This window comes from Colletotrichum truncatum (assembly GCF_014235925.2).
Source record: "Colletotrichum truncatum strain CMES1059 chromosome Unknown Contig_0011, whole genome shotgun sequence".
In the NCBI taxonomy this organism is placed as follows: Eukaryota; Fungi; Ascomycota; class Sordariomycetes; order Glomerellales; family Glomerellaceae; genus Colletotrichum; species Colletotrichum truncatum.
Genome location: NW_027222408.1, coordinates 172,414 through 192,840, shown reverse-complemented (window position 1 = coordinate 192,840; position 20,427 = coordinate 172,414). Strand labels below are relative to the sequence as shown.

General features: G+C 49.8%; 7 protein-coding genes across 7 annotated transcripts; 3 read left to right on the top strand and 4 right to left on the bottom strand.

Annotated features, from left to right (window-relative positions):
• Positions 1–163: 163 nt before the first annotated feature.
• Positions 164–1,246, bottom strand: CTRU02_214390 (bZIP transcription factor; the record flags this gene model as incomplete). Its single annotated transcript, XM_070206236.1, has 1 exon — positions 164–1,246. One exon carries the CDS (start codon positions 1,244–1,246, stop codon positions 164–166), a length of 1,083 nt encoding a protein of 360 aa, XP_070060010.1.
• Positions 1,247–1,503: 257 nt separating this feature from the next.
• Positions 1,504–2,091, bottom strand: CTRU02_214389 (uncharacterized protein; the record flags this gene model as incomplete). Its single annotated transcript, XM_036731740.2, has 3 exons — positions 1,504–1,683; positions 1,746–2,022; positions 2,081–2,091. 3 exons carry the CDS (start codon positions 2,089–2,091, stop codon positions 1,504–1,506), a joined length of 468 nt encoding a protein of 155 aa, XP_036576512.2.
• Positions 2,092–4,289: 2,198 nt separating this feature from the next.
• CTRU02_214388 (uncharacterized protein) lies at positions 4,290–5,006 on the bottom strand (the record flags this gene model as incomplete). Its single annotated transcript, XM_036731741.1, has 1 exon — positions 4,290–5,006. The coding sequence occupies one exon, from the start codon at positions 5,004–5,006 to the stop codon at positions 4,290–4,292; it is 717 nt and encodes a 238-aa protein (XP_036576513.1).
• A 1,961-nt stretch (positions 5,007–6,967) lies between these two features.
• CTRU02_214387 (exo-1,3-beta-D-glucanase) lies at positions 6,968–7,384 on the top strand (the record flags this gene model as incomplete). The annotated part of the gene is made up of 1 exon (XM_036731742.1): positions 6,968–7,384. The coding sequence occupies one exon, from the start codon at positions 6,968–6,970 to the stop codon at positions 7,382–7,384; it is 417 nt and encodes a 138-aa protein (XP_036576514.1).
• A 1,186-nt stretch (positions 7,385–8,570) lies between these two features.
• On the top strand, positions 8,571–10,230 carry CTRU02_214386 (CFEM domain-containing protein; the record flags this gene model as incomplete). Its single annotated transcript, XM_070206235.1, has 2 exons — positions 8,571–9,898; positions 10,218–10,230. 2 exons carry the CDS (start codon positions 8,571–8,573, stop codon positions 10,228–10,230), a joined length of 1,341 nt encoding a protein of 446 aa, XP_070060009.1.
• A 1,786-nt stretch (positions 10,231–12,016) lies between these two features.
• Positions 12,017–12,682, top strand: CTRU02_214385 (uncharacterized protein; the record flags this gene model as incomplete). Its single annotated transcript, XM_036731745.1, has 1 exon — positions 12,017–12,682. The coding sequence occupies one exon, from the start codon at positions 12,017–12,019 to the stop codon at positions 12,680–12,682; it is 666 nt and encodes a 221-aa protein (XP_036576516.1).
• A 50-nt stretch (positions 12,683–12,732) lies between these two features.
• CTRU02_214384 (ankyrin unc44) lies at positions 12,733–18,279 on the bottom strand (the record flags this gene model as incomplete). The annotated part of the gene is made up of 1 exon (XM_036731744.1): positions 12,733–18,279. One exon carries the CDS (start codon positions 18,277–18,279, stop codon positions 12,733–12,735), a length of 5,547 nt encoding a protein of 1,848 aa, XP_036576517.1.
• Between the last annotated feature and the right edge of the window lie 2,148 nt (positions 18,280–20,427).

The window sequence follows — 20,427 nt, the reverse complement described above, 5'->3', positions numbered from 1 at the left end:
GATAGCGTATTGCCGGCCTGGGGCGACGTCAGTCTTGGTCACAGTTGGCGGCTCGGAAACTTACCATGTGAAGTAGTCTGCTGATGGATCGCGGAACGGTGATATCTGCTGCAGTTGTCTAAATAGCGTCAGACCTAACCTGAACTGTTCAAACTACCAAGACTTACGATTTCAGATACCACTGCGGCACTACTGATGATTTCATCGGCGTCGGGTCGGTGTATGCCCGCATCAGCAGGTGAATCATGAACAACACACCCAGGCGCTCCGGCTGACCGCAGCCTGAGAAGCACATTTCGTCTAGTTGACGGACCCTCTTCCAAAGAGGCGTCATTTTCCCCGATTGACTGATGCTATCCCACCCGTGAAGGACCGCGTGCACCGGAATGTCCTCGCTGACTTGGTATTCCAAGTCCAACATAGCCTGGGAGATTGCAAAGGGCTCTTTCAAGATTTTGTTTGCTGCTTTCCAGTTGTTGCAGTTCACCAGCGAGCCATCGGAGAGTCTGCGTTTCTTGATGGAGCTTTTGCAGCTACACGTCGGCTTTGGCGGTGCTTCCGCAGTTGACGTGCTGGCTTCTCCGGTTGTCGGGTTGAGCATCGCTGGCGACGGTGGCAATGGGCCTATTAACGAAGAACGTACTTCTGTTGTTTCTGGAAGAAACATTTCGTTTAACCAAGACTGTTCAAATTCCAAGCCGGTTCCATCTGTGAAGTTACTTGTGGCAAATCCCATGTGTTTCAGATCGCACATGGTAACCTCAGAAGTGGTCGGCACAGGAGCTGCAACAGGCGGAGCCATGAAGTCCAAAGTCGACGGCTGTGGTAAGTCCAAGTTAACCAGATCCGGTATGGATTTGTTGTTTTCCTGGTTCAATGTTTTTTCAGAGTCCCAACCCTTGGCGTCAGTGAGTTGCTTAGTAAAAAGCGATGAAGTCGTCTCCAGGCAACTCATCAACTTGTTCCGCTGTTCCGTCACCCGCGACAACTGTGCCATGAGTGACGCTGTCTTGCCGTCGTCATCTTTCTGGCTGAGCTCTTCGACCAAGCTCTCCAAATGAGCGATTCGGTTCTTGGTCTTCTCCCGAGCGATACGCTGAGCTTTGCGATCGGCTTCCCTCTTCTTGAGCCGCGAGGATGATACAGTGGCGGGGCTCCGATAGTTTCTCGTGTCAGGAGTCTGAGGTACTTCTGGTGTGCTTTCCATGCCCTTCTTATCTTGAACAGTGGCTGATGTATTGTCCATAGAGTTATGCAACTTAGTGGGTATTCATCTGGTATGATTGTGGGAAGAAGGCGGGGAAACTGAACTCAGGCGCGGTCCGCAGTGCATGTGCATGATGCGGGGCGCGGGGATTTGAGCCGTCCACCTCGGTAGCACGGTTCTAGTGGCGGCCCGGTGACGCAGTCAGAAAGCACCTTATTTTCTACAGTTTATCGTCCAGTACAAATAGGAATATGTCAAGATAAGCATATAATTCATCAAACACCCAACCTTGCAAATTAAACTTTACTACTCGGCCTCCGCTTCAGGTAGAAGTAATAGGTTCCCGCCTTCTGAGACTTGTTATCCATGGCACCAAGCACAGTGTTCTCATCAACATAACGGAAGGCGTCTATGATGGGAAATTTGTCGTAAACCATTGCTGCCGTGACAACTCCGCGGAACTTGACCTCGCGTACCTGTCAAGTCATCAATGATAGTGCTCCATTTGATGGCTGTCGGGGCATAGTGTTCTACCCACCCGTGCGTGCCCATAGTCGGACAACCAAGTTCGTTGGCCATCCTTTCCGTAAATCACGATGGGGTCAACGTCGTCTACGCTGCGAAAGTCTTTACCAGCCCAATTTATCTTGACAAGTTGCTCATGAGCAGGATGGCCAGTGTCAAAATCGCCTCCCTCCCACTGACCGACCAGAAACTCTGGAGAGACGGGTTTGAGTTGGTCGTAGACTGCCGCGACGGTGGCTTCGTTGACACGGCCTCCAGACTTGGCGAGTTGAGCAAACTTGTATTCGGGTCTATAGATAGTCAGAACACACATACCACGTTAAATCGACAATACAAAACGCTACAGACGTCTGCGTCATTGTTTCCGTGGGTGTTGAATAGAAATATTAAATCTTGAGTGTTTCTGGTTATTTCGAAAGCTAACAATGACTAAAGTTCTCTCATGCTTTTTGAACTTCCCCTACTTGCTTTAGACACCAACACTCACTGCGTCGATTAACCCCGAAATGGCCATGAGCCTCAGTTCTTCACGTGGGGTAATGCTAAGATCTTTACCCTCACCCTGTCAGAGTCGAATTCCAACCATTTCAACTCGATGCGCTGCCCTTACTGGCCAATCATGATGCCTGTATCCAACCCCACCTTCAGTCACTTCGATTCGCAGTCAGCGTACCATACCAACGAGGAAGGAGAATGAGAAGATAGGAAGTGAGGGGTAAAGCGACTTTCCTACATCTTGCTTGTGACTACACAATCGCAACGTGGTAGAGCAGCGTTATTACTATCATTTATCTCAACACAACCCAAGCCACCACAGCATGAGTAACGTGCGGCCCGACGGACTTGACAAAGTGGACAACCATGGTTCGAAGAACGGCAGTGAAGATGAAACGAGTGGGAGAGAGGGACAAAGCCAGACTCAAGAAGCGACGCTTGATATGTTACTGGGGCGGAACACCGAATATGGACCGGTGAGCCAGCACGAACGAATGTAAACTAAATCATTATGCTTTTTATAGATTGCAAGAGCCAGCTGACTCTCCCCTCTACAATCCCCGTACACCTGCTCCTTCGATCGCACTACAATCCCCGCCAACGTTTAAACCTTCGGACATTCTTAAAGTTACAATGCGTGTTACGTATGAGGGTATCGTTGGGCAAGATGGTATCATGGAAAGTGCTACGCAACCTATTACCTTCCGATGCTTCTCAATCTACGGCCTTGAGAAAGACGTAGATCGTCATGGACTCCTTCTGTTTCTCCGCCGGACTCTATTTGATGATTATCAAGGGGAATGGGGATGGTGTGGGTCAGATAAAAAAAACATGCTTAGGGTTTCGTCTATACCATGCTCCGGATGATTCTGTCTCAGTAGCAACGAATGATTGCTTTACTAGCTTATATTCTGGAGAGACATGAACATCCGAGCTACGTTTTGACGATACTCAACCTAGTAAACGAGTACCCGGCGACATATTCTGTTGTATATTCAAAGGCGGATTGATAGATTGGTGGGATTGGGGCTCTGCAGAAGACCATGCGGAAATGGTTGTGCAAGTACCATCATACGTTTCGGGCAGGGTCACTAACCCTAGCGATAATGAAGGACGACCAGACATTATTATTCCAGCTTCGGACCCTGTTACATTTACCTTACGATGAGCGAATGAAGCTTGCGGATAGGGAACTCTGACTCGGCATTCTTCAGTACGGAAACTGAACGAATTTCAACCGAAAATCGGCCATTTCGAAAGTGAAGCCAATCGTGTTAGATACGTTGTGCTTACATAGCTTTGGCTCTTATGCAAACGTTGATACTGCCGAGTGCGTAGCGTAGGAAATCACTCATTTTTCGAATTGACTTGGGATCGGTGGTACTAACTACGATGATCACTCATTCGAACCGCATTACGCCCGACTGACTTTGGTCATCAGCAGAAAATGACTTTTTAATAATGTTACTGGATCAATAGAGATAATGCAGCGAAGTCTCATTGCAGCAGGGAAAATACCATGGGTCGACATTGTCATGGCATCCCATTTCTGTAGCTCCCGTTTTTCCCATGCGGAACCGGGGGAAACTGACGTTCGGGGGTCGGGGGTCGGGATCGAAGGTTGGTAGTTAAAGGAAGTATGATAGATAGGGGAATAATAGATAGGGGAAAAACGGGCGATATGATACTAGAGGAACTATTACCTAACTAGGGGTTAATAAAGGCTATAAAGAAGGGATCTCAATCGTATGAGGAATTAAGAAGCTAGAAATAAATATAGGTATTGTTATAAACCTTACTGATTAACTTCTTTACTTTATTTTATCATTATTCTTAATGTGTTTATTTCTCTTTCTATTTAATAAATGTATGGACTATTAAAGTAGTAAAAATATTACTTATAAGCTAAACTAGATAGTAAACTAATACTTTCTTGGAGGTTAATGAAGATGTGTTGCTACCAAAGTCATTCACATGTTCCCGGTATAAGATTGCCTTGATCGCTTTGCACGACTTAATACCCTGAATTGTCAGCTCGATGAGCCGACTAAACAGGCGTAGTTCAATCCTCGACGCGGCGGATGTAGCCCAGCCGAAATCGGCCTGGTGCGCAGACGTCGTCGTCCGAGTCAGATACTTGGTAGCCCGGCTCGAACCAGTCGGGGTTCTCCGCCACCCGCTTCCTCCGAGCATCTCGCTCAACTTTCAGGTAGTTGTCCGGGTTAATCTCGTAAGGCGGGTGTTTGGGGTAGAGAATCCGCGTGTAGAAGGGGACAGGGTCGTCACGGAAATAGTAGCCCTCCATTATGTCGTCCCATTCCCCCCACCACCGGTCGTCTATTTCCTCTGGCGACTCCATGTGAAGAATGGTAACCGTTTCCAAATGCTTCATCTCACGTAATCGCCAGCGGTAGGTTTCGTAAAACGAGTCGGAACATATGCCAAGAACGATGAGCTTGCGGACCATCGGGCATTCAGCACCGAGTTCTCCTAGAGCCCGTTGGTTCAGGTAAAAGGTATCGATGTCGAAGTTAACCCAAGCGTATTTTTCGGGATCCTTTTCCGTGGCGAATGCCTTGGCGTAATACCGCTGGAGATGTGTCCGGGATTCGGCGCAGGTGTGAAGTAGGGGCGGCGGCGGCGCAGATGACGGCCAGGGGCATTGATAGTAGGAAGGAGGTTCTTCGCCATACACGATCTGACGGGGCTCCATGGCCAGCTCCCAGATGCGTTGACGAATTTCCACGGGGAGAAGGGGGAAGCAGTAGAAAGTGGGCATCGTGGGTTGCTGTGAGTCAACTACGGGTTGTTGTGGAGGTGTTCGTCTTGTTGGGCGCAAGGGCGAGTTAGCGAGAGACGTAGAGGTTGACTGGAGTTTTTTTGGTGTGTTGGAAGAGTAGAGTAAGAATTTTTTGAGCAAATTTCCTGGATGGTAAATGAACCAGCTGCAGCGACTTAACCGTGAAGGAAGGTGGAGAATAACGGAAGTTCGTGAGCGCCCTGCCGAGATTCGTGGATGATGATATATCGGTCGATGGTTCTGATTACAGATTCCTAACCAAGCTAGCAAGGCTAACTATATGGTCCAGCCCCGATCTGTGAATACGGAACCCCAGATCGAGTATTATATACTGCAATATCACTATATGCCCATGATGCCAAGCCTGCATCAGCTCCGGTGCAATCCCTTCCCCCTTGCAGCTGTTGGCCATGGGTGGATCTCGACGAATACTGACGTGGCATGCCCTCGATTAGAATCCATTTAGGTTGAGAACTTCTTTATGTCGTGTTTCTATACTTCATCCATTGGTCCTCCTCGTGACCAGGCCAGACGGATAACCAAATTCTTCGCTCCTCACAATCGCTTGTTTTACTCTCCCTCGCACGCCTGAACGCGTGCTGTCACTCCTTTTACTATGTTTTTTCCTTCCTTCTCCGTATGCTTGCTTCTTCTGCCTGCCTACGTACAAGGCGCCGAATTGTTTGCAGGTTCTCCGGTAGTCGTCACTGCTGACACGAGTGAGTTTGTAGTGTTGTTTTGTGCATCCAGTTGGCTGACGTCCTATGTAGGTCCCGTTGATGTGACTTCTTTCATTAATATGTGTTTGTCGAGACCTGGAAGCAGGAAAATCCCCAGCTTGGGAAGGATGAGCTCCAGCGGGTCCTGGAAACTGCACAATCAGCCAAAGACTTGTTCGGCCCTGAGTCCAGGCTGAAGCGTGATGCCGGGCATATCAAGCCCACCCATCTGCCACCCCATATGCCTCTGCACCGCCGCCAGCTGGCCAACTCTACCCTGACCACCAACTTAAATCTGACCGCGGCTAGGGCTATCATTCGTCAGGCCCAGAAATAAAGCCGACGAAAGAAACCGGGAACGTTTCCAGAATCCTCGCCTGAATACCTATTATGCGCAATTCGGTGAAAAAGCGACGCTCAAGGCTCGTGCTGATGATGCTGCTGCGCTTGCTGTAAACAGAACTGTCGCGGTTGCCGCCGCCCTTGTCGCCGAAGCCGACGCCGCCCGTGAACAATCAACTGAGAACCCAACCCTTCCAGCAGAGCTCCTTCAACTCAAGAATTAATTACAAAACACTGACCCAGACGAGGAAAAGCTTGTGGCTCGAGCGGGAGGGGGCTTCTGGATGGAAGACATTGCCCATGTCGGTATAGTCCCATACGGCGGCGCCGATAATGACGGCTACGTCGTCTTCCGAAACGTCAAAGACTATGGCGCCGTTGTGAGTCTCATGCCCAAGCTGGCTTCAAGAGACGTCCCATGCTAACAACCTACAAGGGGGACGGCAAGACTGATGACACAGAGGCCATCAACAAAGCGATGGCGGATCAGGGACGGTGCGGTGTCAACTGCGGCGCCTCCACAGTCAAGCCGGCCATTCTCTACTTCCCGCCAGGAACCTATCTCATCAGCTCAGCAACAAGTACGGCATCCTGGAGGATTGGATTGAGTTCGGCGACCGCAGAGCAAGAATCGCCAACGGCTGCCAGTACGCCGGCGCTGACATCATCAAGTGCGACAAGAAGAACTCAATCTGGTGGCACGGCTGGCCGCTGCTCAAGGACATTAGCATCCCTAACCCCAAGGATGTCGCCAGTAAGTCATACGACAAGTCGCTCAGGCTCGCCACGGTGGCCTCTGACGCGCAGCGTTTTGCCCCCTGCGACCACGGGGTGTCAGGCCGGGGCGACTTGGTCGACGCGCTGGCGCTGCCGTCCTTAATGATATCTGAGGCTGTGGAGAACATGCGGAGCGTGGTGGAAGTGGCCGAAAAAGTGCTCGAGGCGGAAAGGAAGAGCATTATTGCCAACTTCCTCACCGCCATCTTCATGTTGATCCCCGTTGCCGGCGAGGCGGTCGGAGCGCTTGGCGCCACGACGATGCGCGCCATCATCGGCATCGCTGGCGAAGTTGGAAACGTCGGAATGACCATCTATGAACTGATTAATGAGCCGAAGGGTGCCGTGATGACCATTCTCGGCTTCGTCATGGGCGGCGGGGTCTCGCGCCAACCCTTCAGAGAAGCCGCGGCGGCCCGGCGTGGTATGAGCAGCACCGATACTGGCAAGCTCACGCCCAGGATCAAGAACGATATTGGCACCATGGCCCATGTGCGAAGCCAATGCCTCAAGAGGTAGAAATGGCGGCGCTAACATAAGAAGATGGTTTCTGGAGCGAAGCCTATCATTCACACCAAATCATTGATTTCTTTGTAAAACTCCTAGACCATGGGGCAGTACCAGCCACACCATGACTTTCAAGCAGATAGGAACAGTTCAGCATAGTGCTTTGCGTTCAATTCTAACACATCGTCCATCTTATCAAGTTATTGCTTTGTAAGAGCACTTATCCAAGGGATCAAGTTGGTCACATCATGCTGACCTCTTATGTAGACACGCGTAGCTCAACACCGCTACCTTGCGTGTAACCAAAAACCCTTTCCCAGCGGACTGGATTTGGAGCCAAACGGCATCTGATGGGATAGTAGAACCTCTAAGGGACATCTAACTGAAGCAAGTGAGCGATGCGTGAGTTACAGTTGCTCACAAGAGCTGCAAGGAATCCTTGAGTAATTGGGTATCCACATTGTCCCACAGACCCTGGAAGAAAGGTGGGATGGATCAAAGACAGACATGGGATGCCCTGTTGGATACCTATATCACATGGCCTACCCTCCCTCGATATCTGCATCGTAAGATAGAAGCTCGCGTGCGTTGGAACTAATCGTTGGAACTAAGAACGTTTCTTTGCATAAAAAGGCAAGGGGCTCAAGACTCCATTTCAAGGGCTTAACTTCCCAGCGCAGGTTGTCGAGCTGCCTCTTTCGTCTATGTGTCCAACAACCAACACTAGCGTGTCAGGCATGACCTTTTGTGTATAATCAAGCTTTAAGCTCGTTGGGGGCCGGTCTCACTTTCGTATTTTGGACCCTTTTCCCAATTTTCTGGCCCACCCCGTAAAGTGCCAAGGCATCCGAAGTCACGCACAAAGCTTGACTTCTACCTGCGGCGCAGGTGCAGGAGGAAATTAACCGCGTGTCGCCGCTTTTGGGAGTTCCCATCGCTAAGATCGGTAGGCAGATGGGTGCCCGTAGTTGGTCCAGTGGCCCACGATAGTTCGTACACCTCTCAAACTAGACGCTCTCCATTGCTATCTCTCTCTGTGTCCCTCACCTCTCTCTCGCCCTTCCTTTCTCCCCCCTTCCTCTATTAACTGTTCACGCTACAACGCTCTTTTAGAAAATCGAAAACCACTCTCCGTTTCTCGCCTTTCTTTCAACATAATCAGCATTTCTGTTTTGGAAACACGCAACAACGGAAAGCAATGGGAGTCAACCAACTCGCAGTGAGGGCCGTTGCTCTCCTCTCGCTTGCTCACCATGCCGCGGCGTCCATGGTTGGGCAGCGTCACTATCTCGCTAAGCGCGACCGTGAGCCCAACATGCCATACGATTTCAATACTATCAAGACTTGTACATGGTGGTACGACAATTATGAGGGCTTCAGCTGCCAGGATATCCGCGACTTGCGCTATGCCATCAGCCCAGAGGACTTTACCCGCTGGAACCCTTCCGTGACACTTGATTGTGGCAACTGGCAGGAGCTCTCCTACTGTATTCAGGTCAGAAGTGAGATGAAGACGGTCACTTCCAACTCGGCTTCAACAATCTCCACCACCAGAGTCGCCCCAAGCTCTACCCCGACGGCGCCAGCCCTGCTCGGGTGGACTTCGTTGGGCTGCTACACGGCCAACCGAACTTTGAAGTCGCCCTCAACGGCGGTAGATGTTAGCCTGCTCACGGTAGAGTCGTGTGGGGCAGCCTGTTACGCCGATGGCTTGGAGTATGCCGGCCTCCAGGCTGGCAAAGAGTGCTGGTGTAACGATTACGTGGGTAACGCTTGGGCGCCTAATCAAGATGCCTGCAATATTCCTTGTCCCGGTGACGCCTCGCAAACGTGCGGCGGTGCTAATGTCATCAACTTCTTCGAGGCCAAGCTCGACGACACCCTGCCACCCGGCCCCATCCCCAGCGACGAGCCAACCGGCCCTATCGCGTCCACAACAACTACCTCCGCCTCCGCGACCAAAACCACGTTCCCTGCCGCGAGCGCCACTCCCTCGTGGCAGGCTGTCGGCTGCTACAAGGACTTGTACCCGTCCAGCGACCACACGCTCAAGAACTGGGGGGGTATGAACTACGACACCATGACTGTCGCAGGGTGCCATGCCACGTGCGCGAAGGGCGGTTACCTTTTCGCTGGCGTCGAGAACGGCGAGGAGTGCTGGTGTGGCAACGAGGTCAGCTCACCCGAGATCAACGTCCCCGTCGCGGAGAATGACTGCAACAAGCCGTGCACCGGCGATGGCGGGCAGACCTGCGGCGCCGGATCCCGCATCTACATGTACAAGTACATCGTGCCATCCGTGCCGTGGATCTCGCTGGGCTGCTACGGCGAGGGAAACCCCCGGATCCTGCGCTACGATGTCCAGGTTCCGGGATCGTCCGCAACGAACAACACGCGCCAGGGCTGTGTCGACACGTGCGACCGAGCCGGTTACGTCTATGCTGGTGTACAGTTCGGGGCGGAATGCTACTGCGACAACATTATCCACGAGCCAGGGAAGCTGGCCCCGGACGGTGCTGCTGGGTGGTACGTATTACTTTTACTCTCTTTCTTCCCCCCCATTTGCCCACTACTTGTCTTTCTGTGGACTTCCCTTCCAGTTATCTCTCTATACATTAGTTCTTTGTGCCTGAAGACGGCATGCTAACATGGATTCCCGTAACTAGTAACATGGCATGCTCTGGCAATCCGAGTGAGACGTGCGGTGGCACGAGTAGAGAGGAGGTCTTTATTAAATCTACTGCGTTACGACTAGGCAACACGCCTGAGGGGAACTCAACTGAGAACTCAGGGGCGGCGTGTCACTATAGAATTAACGTATTCCTCTTATTAACAGCTGTTATAGTTATCCCTGCTAGTTGGAGTCTATAACAAAGTATGGACCTAACTGTTATATAACTAAATGTAGTGAAGCAGAGTGTTGAATGTAGGCATGTATTTAAAGTAGTATATTAAGTAAGGTAGCTTACCTTCCTGGTACGACCCGTTCGTTATGCCTAACAGAGGGTTAACGGACCCATTCAAGTCAACGGCTACGCTGTCAGATATATAAAAGATACACGGGAAACAAAAGGTCATCTCCGGAAGCGGAAGAGCTATCGACCGGAAGAGGTCACGTGAAGATTATGCAAGATACTACTGAAACGACTCTTGGCGTGTCGGCAGCCGACTCTTGAGAGGTCGGCTCGCGATGATAAGGAAGTCAGCCCCAAGGAATAGGACTTATATATACAACAGGACTTGAGCACCTGCTTAAGACCTCTTGGATAGTTCTTCAGCAATTAAGTTATGATTCATTATTAAATGACTTTCAGCTTAGCTTATAGTTTGTGATATCACTAACTCGTTATCTAGTCTAAGCTTGATCACCTTACCCTATCTGTTGCGAGCAGGCTAGGGCAACCAACTGTGGCACAAAGTAAAATTTTCGGTAATGATGACTCTGGCATCATTATCTCTTGTTCTGCACTATATAGCTGCGCCAGCCAGCTACCAACTGGTTGGGCCGTAACACTAACCCTCGATCTACTAATACGACCTACCGGTGAAACGATACGTAACCTATAGTTAGTCTTGTAGCCTCAAATTCTGAAACCAGAAACCCTATTGTCACTAGCTGGTCGTAACACTCTTCACTCTGTGTCATCATCATCCCTGACACTGTTGAAGAGTCTTCCTTAACAGCAGTACTTCTTTCATCCTGTTCATCAGTCCAAAAGGGCCTCCAATATGAGATTGATGCACCTTTGATCATGAGATGTGACTACTGCATGTCATTTTTACAATGCGTAAACAGACTCGTTAACTTTCATTGGCTATAAACTGAAAAACGGTTATATTGCGGGCAATTGCCCGAAGGTCCATCAACCTGGCGTGCAACTAGTTCCTGCGGCATATCTCTGCCTTTGCCTTGAACCTTCTGCCACTCTGATTTGGATAGACTTTACTTTGAATTTACTCTGTTGATGCCAATTCTGTTGATGTCAATTCTGTGTTAAATCTTCTCGCCTTATGGTAGTTACACGAACGGAGCATTGGCATCGATTGAAGTCGAACACGGAGTTGGCCCAGTAAAATATTGCCGCAGTTCATTTGATTCAGTCAAAGTACTGATGGATCACAAAAATCCGTTCAACAGGTTTTACTATCAATCCACCAAAACCGACAGACTTTAGAGTCCTACGAGATGTTCAGTCGTGATTCCAGGTCATGTTTTCGCAGGGATGCTGGAAACGACGGCATCTCCAGATTTGCGTGATTTTCACCCCTGCTTTTTTGGTCACCTGTACCTTCAAACGCACCTCTAGTTAAGCCGGTTCCCAGGCAGACTCAGACACAACCAACGAGAGTAACGAAACCAAGTTATAACTCTCTTCATCAAACAGCTTGCAGACTGCCGCAATTGCCGCAACTCCATTGACGCATTGACCATGTGATCGTCTCTTTTTGTGGAGACATACCCTGGGTCGCAATATAAACCACAGGCAGCAGTGAGCACCGCAAAAGCAGATAGACAACTTGCCAACTCCAACGTTTCTCGAGACTCGCTTCTCACTCTCTATCTTTCAGGAGACATCCTTGATCATATTCTCAATCAATCAAAAAAACTTATCTAACACTGTTGTTTTGGAGCACTTCGAAGCCATGGGAAAGGAAGCATCAGACCCGCCGCCCTACACCGAAGTACCAAATGGACTTCCTCCCCAGAACGACCAACCTCCTCCATCATACGAGGACGAGGAGCCTAGAAACGTGGCCACCACAGCCACCCCCTACCGACCGTTCCCAACGGTCATGAACGGGTTCTACCGCATGACGGGGATCAAGACCTTCAACTTGTGCGGCGCAACTCGTGACGAGCCATTGTTTGTCGTCGAGGTGCACACTGGCTTCAGTAGGAAGGCGCCTCTCGGGGCACGACCAGGCATTCTGTTGCGGAACGGCACAGACTCCAAGGACCCGATCATCGCCGCTGCTGGGGACGAGTCCCAGTGGGATCAGCGAGTCTACGCTTTCAACTCAACTACCGTCGTCCTGCTTCCTCCGCTGGAACGACGTAACAGTCTCCACGACATGATGACCGAGATGATGAAACTCAGGACGACCGGGGACGAGATCGCCGCGTTCGGCTTCTCGATCGAAGTCGGCGAGAAACTTGGCCGTAAGAAGTTCGAGTGGAGGAAGGTTAAGAAGGATGACGAGGCAAAGTCCGGTGGGTTCAGGCTAACTAAGTCCCTGGACAAGTTAGAACTGTGTTGGGGCATCCTCAAACTTGATTTGACGTATATAATTGAAATCATCCGGACATAATACTCTTCGTGTTTAGTCCATCCGCACCACTACAGGTATTGCCTACGTTGCTAATCCAAGTTCAGAACCCGCACACTCATCCCTCTCAAACTCCGGCGTATCTCATCTAGCCGCTCAGCAAAGTCAAGGCTCGATTCCTCCCTTTTGCGAACACCATGCGCCCCAGCCCCAACCAGCTCGTACCCCGCCACGTGAATGCCGCTCCACGGCATCACCACTTCTTCAAGACCAGCCGAACCATCCGTGCAGAACTCCAATCTTCTCTGAGACGTATGCCTCTCGACAAGAAGCCACCGAACAATTTCCGGAAACGGTTCCGCATATGCAAGCGCGCTTCGGAAAACACGACAGCCATCCGCGAGCACCGTGTCATACGCAATCTTCGCACCTCTGTAAACGAGCACCCTCACAGCGTCGAACCTGCCAATCGCACAGGCAACCATCAGCGCCGACCCCTCTACTGACCCCTCCACGTCAACATCTGCGCCATGAGCAAGCAATGTATGCAAACAGCCCATCTCATCCTGCACCACTGCATTACATAGCGGGCTGATGAACGCAGTCGGGATCGAGTTAACCATTTCCAACTTCTTCTCCTTTGGAAGCCGTTTGAGAAGCCGGATGAGAACACCATTCGCCTTTCCTTGCACAAACTCAATTATCAGAGACAGAAGCCCCTTGCGAATCTCACTGACTCGTGAAAAGTCGAACCCATAGTTGAAGACGATGCCCGGAAGCCCGTTGCTGAGAATCGTGTCGTGGACAGGCGTATATCCTGATTTGTCCGGCTTATACGGATCCAGGCCAAGGCTCAACAGCCATACAAACATCTCGGGATGCATTGCCTTTTCACCGCAGATGCTGAGAAGACCGACGCCGTCGGAATCGTATACTTCCAGATTGGCTCCGTGGTCTACGAGCAATTGGGCCATTTCAAAATGTCCCAGGACGACTGCAAGAGCTAAAGGCGTGTAAGATTGCGAGTCTCTGAGGTTGTGGTTGGCTCCCTTCTCCAAAAGGTACCTCGCTCCTTCGACGAAATCATTGCTAACCGCCTCGTGGAGAGGAGTGGTAGCGTTATTTTCATGAGGCATGTTAACGTCCGCTCCGTGCTCTACAAGAAATCTCGTAGTCTCCAAAAAAGAATTACTGATTGCTGTGAGTAGCGGAGTTGTTCCCTTTTCGTACGCCGAGTGATCATGTGAAGCAACTCGTTGATTGACTATTTGTCTTATGATCCCGTCAGATGTACTCGGGGTGTCGTCATCAGTTTGTTTTGCAATAATCTCCCTATTGTCAAGCACGCTACTGTTGGGTTGTGGCCAACGACGAGGCTCCCGGAGCAGCCGTATATACCTCTCAGGATGCTCGCGGATGTGATCGACAATGAGGCGTGCTCCTACATCATCTTCCCTGCGGGCAGCGGTATGCATTGGGCTCAAAGAATACTGAGTCCAGTCTGACAGGTCCTGTAATTGCGTCACTACAGCCTTTTCATCCGTGGATATTTCGCTTTTCAGTCGGTTGATTGCGTAGTGGAGGGCCGTAGGCTCAAATAGTTGACCCGACATACCCGGGAAGAAGCCGCCGATATGACGGAAGCAATGGCCTCCTACGAAGTGGGATGTCATGCCCAATTCGATAAAGAGACGACTAATGTGGAAATGCTGCAACTTCAAAGCCAAGACCATCGGTGAGCACTTCCCACAGGCTAGCCTGATAGAGTCCCTGGCCGAGGGCTCAACCAAGTCCAAAACCTTGGCGCAGTCATCCATATTTCCCCCAGCGATCAAATTCTCCAAGACCACTCCAACCACCTTTGGCGATGTGTTTGGTACTCCCAGTCCGTTTGGCGGACCGGGCACTATCGTCATCAGATAAGGCTTGAAGAGCCGAATTATATCCTTGCGGCCAGTGACGACTGCTCGCACGAAAGGCTCAGCAATATCCATGTGGCTGTTATTCTTTAGACCAAGATCAAGCAGCACACGAGTTGCTTCGATACGGTTGTTATGAACCGCTACTGTCAGAGGCGTGCAGCCTTGATAGTCCCTGGCTGCTGGATCTGCTCCGTGTTCCAGGAGAGTCCGCACGCAAGACGCAAATCCGCCCACGACAGCAGAGTGAAGAGGTCTCCAGAGCTCATCCACCGTAGCAGATTCAATGTCCAGTCCGAGGTCCTTTATGTATAGCTGAAGCACAGCTTCATGCCCGTTATGTGCCGCCAGGTGCAGCGCAGTACAATCGCGCATCGTGGTGGTGCGGTCCATACCAGTGGCGCCCCAAATAGCAAAATGAGAGACGCATTTTCTCCCCCAGTCAAATCCTGGCTTGCAATGTCTTATCTCCTCCAAAATACGCAAGCTCCCCCTCGAGGCGGCAGCGATTGCAGCGTCCATGCCGAAGCTGTTTGTGGCTGAGGGATCGGCGCCGAAATGCAGGAGAGTCAACGCAGCGTCAATTTGGCGCTCCTTGACATAGGACACCAACACAGGGTCCTTTCCAATTCCCGGTGGTGGGTTTGGGTCACAACCTCTTCGTAAGAGAGCCTCAAGCTTGCGATCTCGATCCAATACCATACCATCAATTAGCTTGTGAAGAAGACCAACGCCGGATGGATCTGTATCATTAAGCTTGCTGGGGTCTGCATGATCCAAAAGTGTGTTGAACATTGTTTCATCACAGCCATTGTACACTTGGCATGCCAACTCCATGGCCGACACACCATCGTGCCGTACGTGAAGGGACACCTTCATACCGACGAGATCCTGCACGATAACATGATTTCCTTGCCGTATAGCCAATTTGAGGTACTTGACAGCCTCTGGAGAATCACTGAACTCGTATCTTCGACTTGATGCATGGAAAATTAGTTCCAAAATGTCTCCTATCCAAGACGCTGCGGAAACTCGGTCTAGGCTAGTCTTTGTCCAGCCTTCAAGGACAGGAATGAGCCCTGATTGATTATTTTCTTGCTCATAGCTTGCTACTGCTCCTGCGTTGATCAGACAATTGACCGCAGTACGCAAAGATGCGCTGGCTGTTGATTCAGTACGCCATTGAGGGCCCCACTGACATATTACCTTTTGGGCAAAGCGTTCCCACAGTCCGGCACCAGTGCTGTCACAAGAAGCAAGAGTCTCAGTAGTCAGAAGTAGTTCGTATGCAGACGCAAGAAGCGATCGAGAGTTGGCAGGGTGATTAAGCGGCTTATCCGGGAAACGGCCTAATTTGGCCGTCTCATTGAAGGCTGCGAAGATGGTTTCTGCGGGCGTCATTCCCTCCTTGTTGAGAACCGGGGCATGGCAAGCTTTTTGAAGCGCCAGTATCAGCCCTTCCGTGGCGGAAACGTTCAAGAAGTGCAGAGCAGACTGCCCCTTATCATCGACGAAGGCAGCGTCAGCGCCAAAGTCGATCAAGCTGGATGCCAGTTCCTCAGATCCCCATTCAGCAGCGAGGAACAAAAGAGGGATCGTGCTCTGGAGGTAGGCGGGATCTCTTTTGCACACCTTCAGCATATGTAAAGCGCTGATTGGAGGTCTTATCGTTGACTTTGGCTCCTTTCGCATCTGCTTGAACGGGTAAAGAATGCCTTGTGCGATGGGTGTTTGGCCTCCCAGCATTAAACCCCTTAGGTTTTCGTCCATGTTTTCGTCATTTTCTACTAGACAGTCGATCAGATCGATATCGGAGTTGGCCGCCGCAAAATGCCAAACATTGCGACCGACGTCATCGGTGTCTGTTGTTCGAGCGCCGTAGTCGTGCAAAAGCTTGAATATCTCTGGCGATTCTGACAACATTAGAGGTGTCTGATCGTTGTTGTTGCGAACATGAACATTGACATCTTTCCGAGATTTCAGAATAATACGGACCAGCGGCAAACCATTTGATTCTACTGCATAATGAAGAAGTGATGTTCCCTTCAATGGCGTAGGGGGCAGCGAAGTACCGCCCGCTGATGTCGATACTGTTCTTTTCCCGGTTATAAAAATATCAGGGTCCCAGCGAGAGTCTTGTATAAGTCTTCTGACAATTGCGACATCGCCCTCTTGAACTGCTTCACGCACCATGAAGTCATAAGTGTTGTCTGATACATCAAGTTTCCTTGTTGTAGGTTCTATCCATGTGCTTTCCTCGTCGTAATGGTCGATGATATCGTATATCCCTCGTGCCAACGATGACATGTCTTCATAACTATCATATCCTATGACAGATTTGTCTAGGATCGCAGGCAAAACGCTTTCCAGAAAGGGACGCGAAATTTGCGACAGTATCGAAGGCCAATGCTTCAGGATAGAGTTATCTCCCTCAAACAATTGTACGAATCTCTCATCAAAATTAACACCCGATTCCAAAATGTTAAGAAACAGTTGCGGAGCCCGTAGATTGTGACAAACTAGAAACGACAAGGTGGCTAGCGAGACATGTTCGTCCTTACTTGGGCCGATTCCAGTTGTTTCAAGATGTCGCAATGCGCCAGCGTCCAAGAGTAGTTGAAGGGTCTTTTCTTGATGGGATGATGGGCGCATGTCGACGAGCAGTTGCACTGGGTCATCAACACGCCCTAATAGTGCGTTTGGTCCAAGTAGTGCACAGTAAAAAGATACCCCTATAGGGCTACTTTGACGGACGATTCCCTTTTGCTCCTCCGAAATTAGCCACTGGCAGAGACTAGGTAAACCCAAGGCAGCAGCCACATGTAGAGTTCGGAATGAGGGGTCAAAAACAACGGACATCAAACGCGATAATGGCTGCATTGAGAGAGCGCGAGAAGTCGTGTCAAATCGCTCAGGCCACTGCTTCCGTGCGTATTCAAGAATCCACTGCTCAAAGTTTGCCGTCTTTTTCGGGTGAAATAGACGCTTCAGGTCTGCTTGAATGATTTTGATCTCGTGACTATCGGGAACTTCAAAGGGTTGCAGAGCGCTTTCCCAATGTTTTTCTGCAATATTTGGCAATCGTAACGCGCTTTCACCGTACGAAGGATGCATCGCATCTCTTTGGGCAGCATAGTTCCGAAATGAAAAACAGCTGTCTGGCTTGCGGTTGTGAATTGGGTCCAGCAAGTTACTTACGCAAGTCTCGGCAGCGTCGAATGAATATTGGGCAGACTCTTCCGTTGAGCCATTTTGCCCATTGGCTCGATCTGACTCTTTCGGTACAAAATGGTTTGATGGTGGGATTCGAGAAGTGCTATTTGATAAGGCGATAACCAATGCGAAATAGTTGTCAGTAGCGGCAGCAGTTGTAAATACGCCCAGCAGCCGTTGAAGATGCTTAAGAACATTTTGATCGAGACTCTCATGCCCCATCTGTTGGTTTAGATTCTCAAGTGTTGTGCTTAGCTCATCGAGCAAGTTGAAGTCGGGATTGATCTTCTGGAAATGCATCCAGCCTTTTCCATGAGCGGTGAACTCTTCCACTAAAAGAGACAAGCTGTGGAGCGTGCCGCATAGTAACCTCAAAGTGAGCTTCACAGTTCCAACATGGTTTCTATCGTTCGCATGATACCGAAGTACCGAGTGGTATGATGCTGCTGTCCGCTCCTGGACCTCTGCCAGAGCCTGGCTCCAATCCCTCTTGGGGCTAGCGTCCATAGCGGGCGGGCTGGACACCGGGCGGGTAAGGTGATTCAGGAGGTATGTATATCTTTAAGTACGCGAGGCATTAATCACTGAGAGAAACAGTCGGGAAAATTTGGTGCGCGCGAGCGACCAGATAATGGCAAAAAGGATGATGAAAGGAAAACATGGGAAGGCTGTGAATGTCAGCGATGGCGAGTTGGTTAGAACTGTCGCCGTTCATTGGCAGTCGCGTCAGGCTGACGCGGGGCGGGGCCTTCTGTCCATTTAGAGCGGTTATCCCCTGATGGTGGCAGCACACCAAAACTTGGGGGATTATGTAAGATTGCATATTGTCTCCCGCTGTGGGCCATGCTTTAAACGGAAGAGCACCACTTTTGCCAAGAGATATTCGTAGTCTATGATAATTTGTACATAATATTGTGTATAAATCCGTATTCTTTGAAAAAAAAAAAAAGAATGAAAATATCCAAGAGGTTGAACTTGAATGCTCTTGAAAGATAGAAGCGGAGAGTACTTTTAATTGATCCGTCTTGCGCTGCGGAAAACATGTAGAAAACTCACTTGGCCTCAAAGTGCTGAAATCAAATCATTGAAGGCGGCAGCAATACATAAACTGAACGAGTGGAAAAGACAATATAGCTTAACAGAATTTGCATAAGCGAGTTATTTTGGCAGAAGTTTGAGTCGATTTGGCCTTGTTATCAATGACTGACCTAAAGAAAAGCTCTCAATCTAATTCTGACTGGGAGATAACTTGAGAATCTGGAAGGCCACTTTTAAACGGGGAACCTAGCTTTCCAATCTACCTAAAATTTTATCTTGTAAGATATCACGTAGTGCAGGTGACATACAGTTGAGCAGGTTTATATCAATAACGCCCAAACCTTGATCATCCACCTTATGCAAACCTGTTCCTGCAGTTACGGCCACCAACCACAAACACCAGTAGCTCAGTAGGTGAGAGTGAGGATTAAAATTGCTGATATATCATCGTCCAATTCCAAATAACCAAGCACATATGGTCGCATTCTTTTTTGACAATTAGGCAACAATTTAAATGCGGATCTTGCCGCTTTTTTCATATTTTTTTTATTATATATCATTTCTAAGAATAGGACCTTATTTCATTTGGCGAAAAGCTGGGCTTCGCTCCAGAAAAGTGTGTTTTGATGTTGTTGAGCTACGAGAAGGCTTCGATATATCTTGATCTACAAGCTAAATGGAGCTATGGCCTAGTTCTGGCCCAGGTGATAGATGCTGTCACTTGCAGTGATAGCAAATGAGGTCATTAGCGTTGTTGTTCCATGGTCTCGTGAGATGTCTCGCGACCGAGCGGGCTGGGGCCAGGTCTGGGCTCACGGTGTAATAACACAGGAAATAATCAACTGTCAATTTTAAGGTTCCCATCGCTTTGCTTTTGGGCCTACAGCTGATGAACACTCTATGGCCCAAGCTTACAGCCGAGATTGGGGATTAGGCGCTAGGCCATTGCTGATGGGAATTTGGTCTCTTACATACAACTGACTCTAACTTGAATACCGAAAAGTTCTCGGAGAATACTCCGGGCTACTGCTTGGAAGCTCCTTCTCACGGTGAGTTAGCTACAAAGTACGGCTTAGCGGCAACATTTGACACGCCTGATACAGACGCCGTCTTTCTGCACCAAATATGGAACATGATGTTTAATCAAGCAACTCAAAGCACACGGCATGTCTTCAGTGAGCTGTCTTGTGTGATGCTGGGCAGAACTGGGAAGAAACTCTTGACTGAATGCAAAAGTGATTTTCCCATGCAGCAATGTGGCAAGCTACCATGTCGCATCCAACACTACGCAATATCCACTGATTGACGCAGGGGTTCCCCACAATCACACCGGTGCATGGCGGCGGATGACGGACGCATCACGGCCCATTGATGGCTGGGTTGGGCGGTCCAGCTGCTCTCTGTTTGTGCATTTTAAGTTTGTGACAGACATTGCTTTTTCAAAATGACATTCCTCTCGGTGCCAAGGAAAAAAGATCAGAGGGGTCTAAAGATGAGTGTTGTACGGAAAAGAGGATGTAGTATGCCGGTGAGGCTTGACGGATGAATGTCTGAGGTGTTGTTTCCATACACTGTCTAGAGTACCTACTTTACCTAGAGAGCCTACCCAGGGTTCCT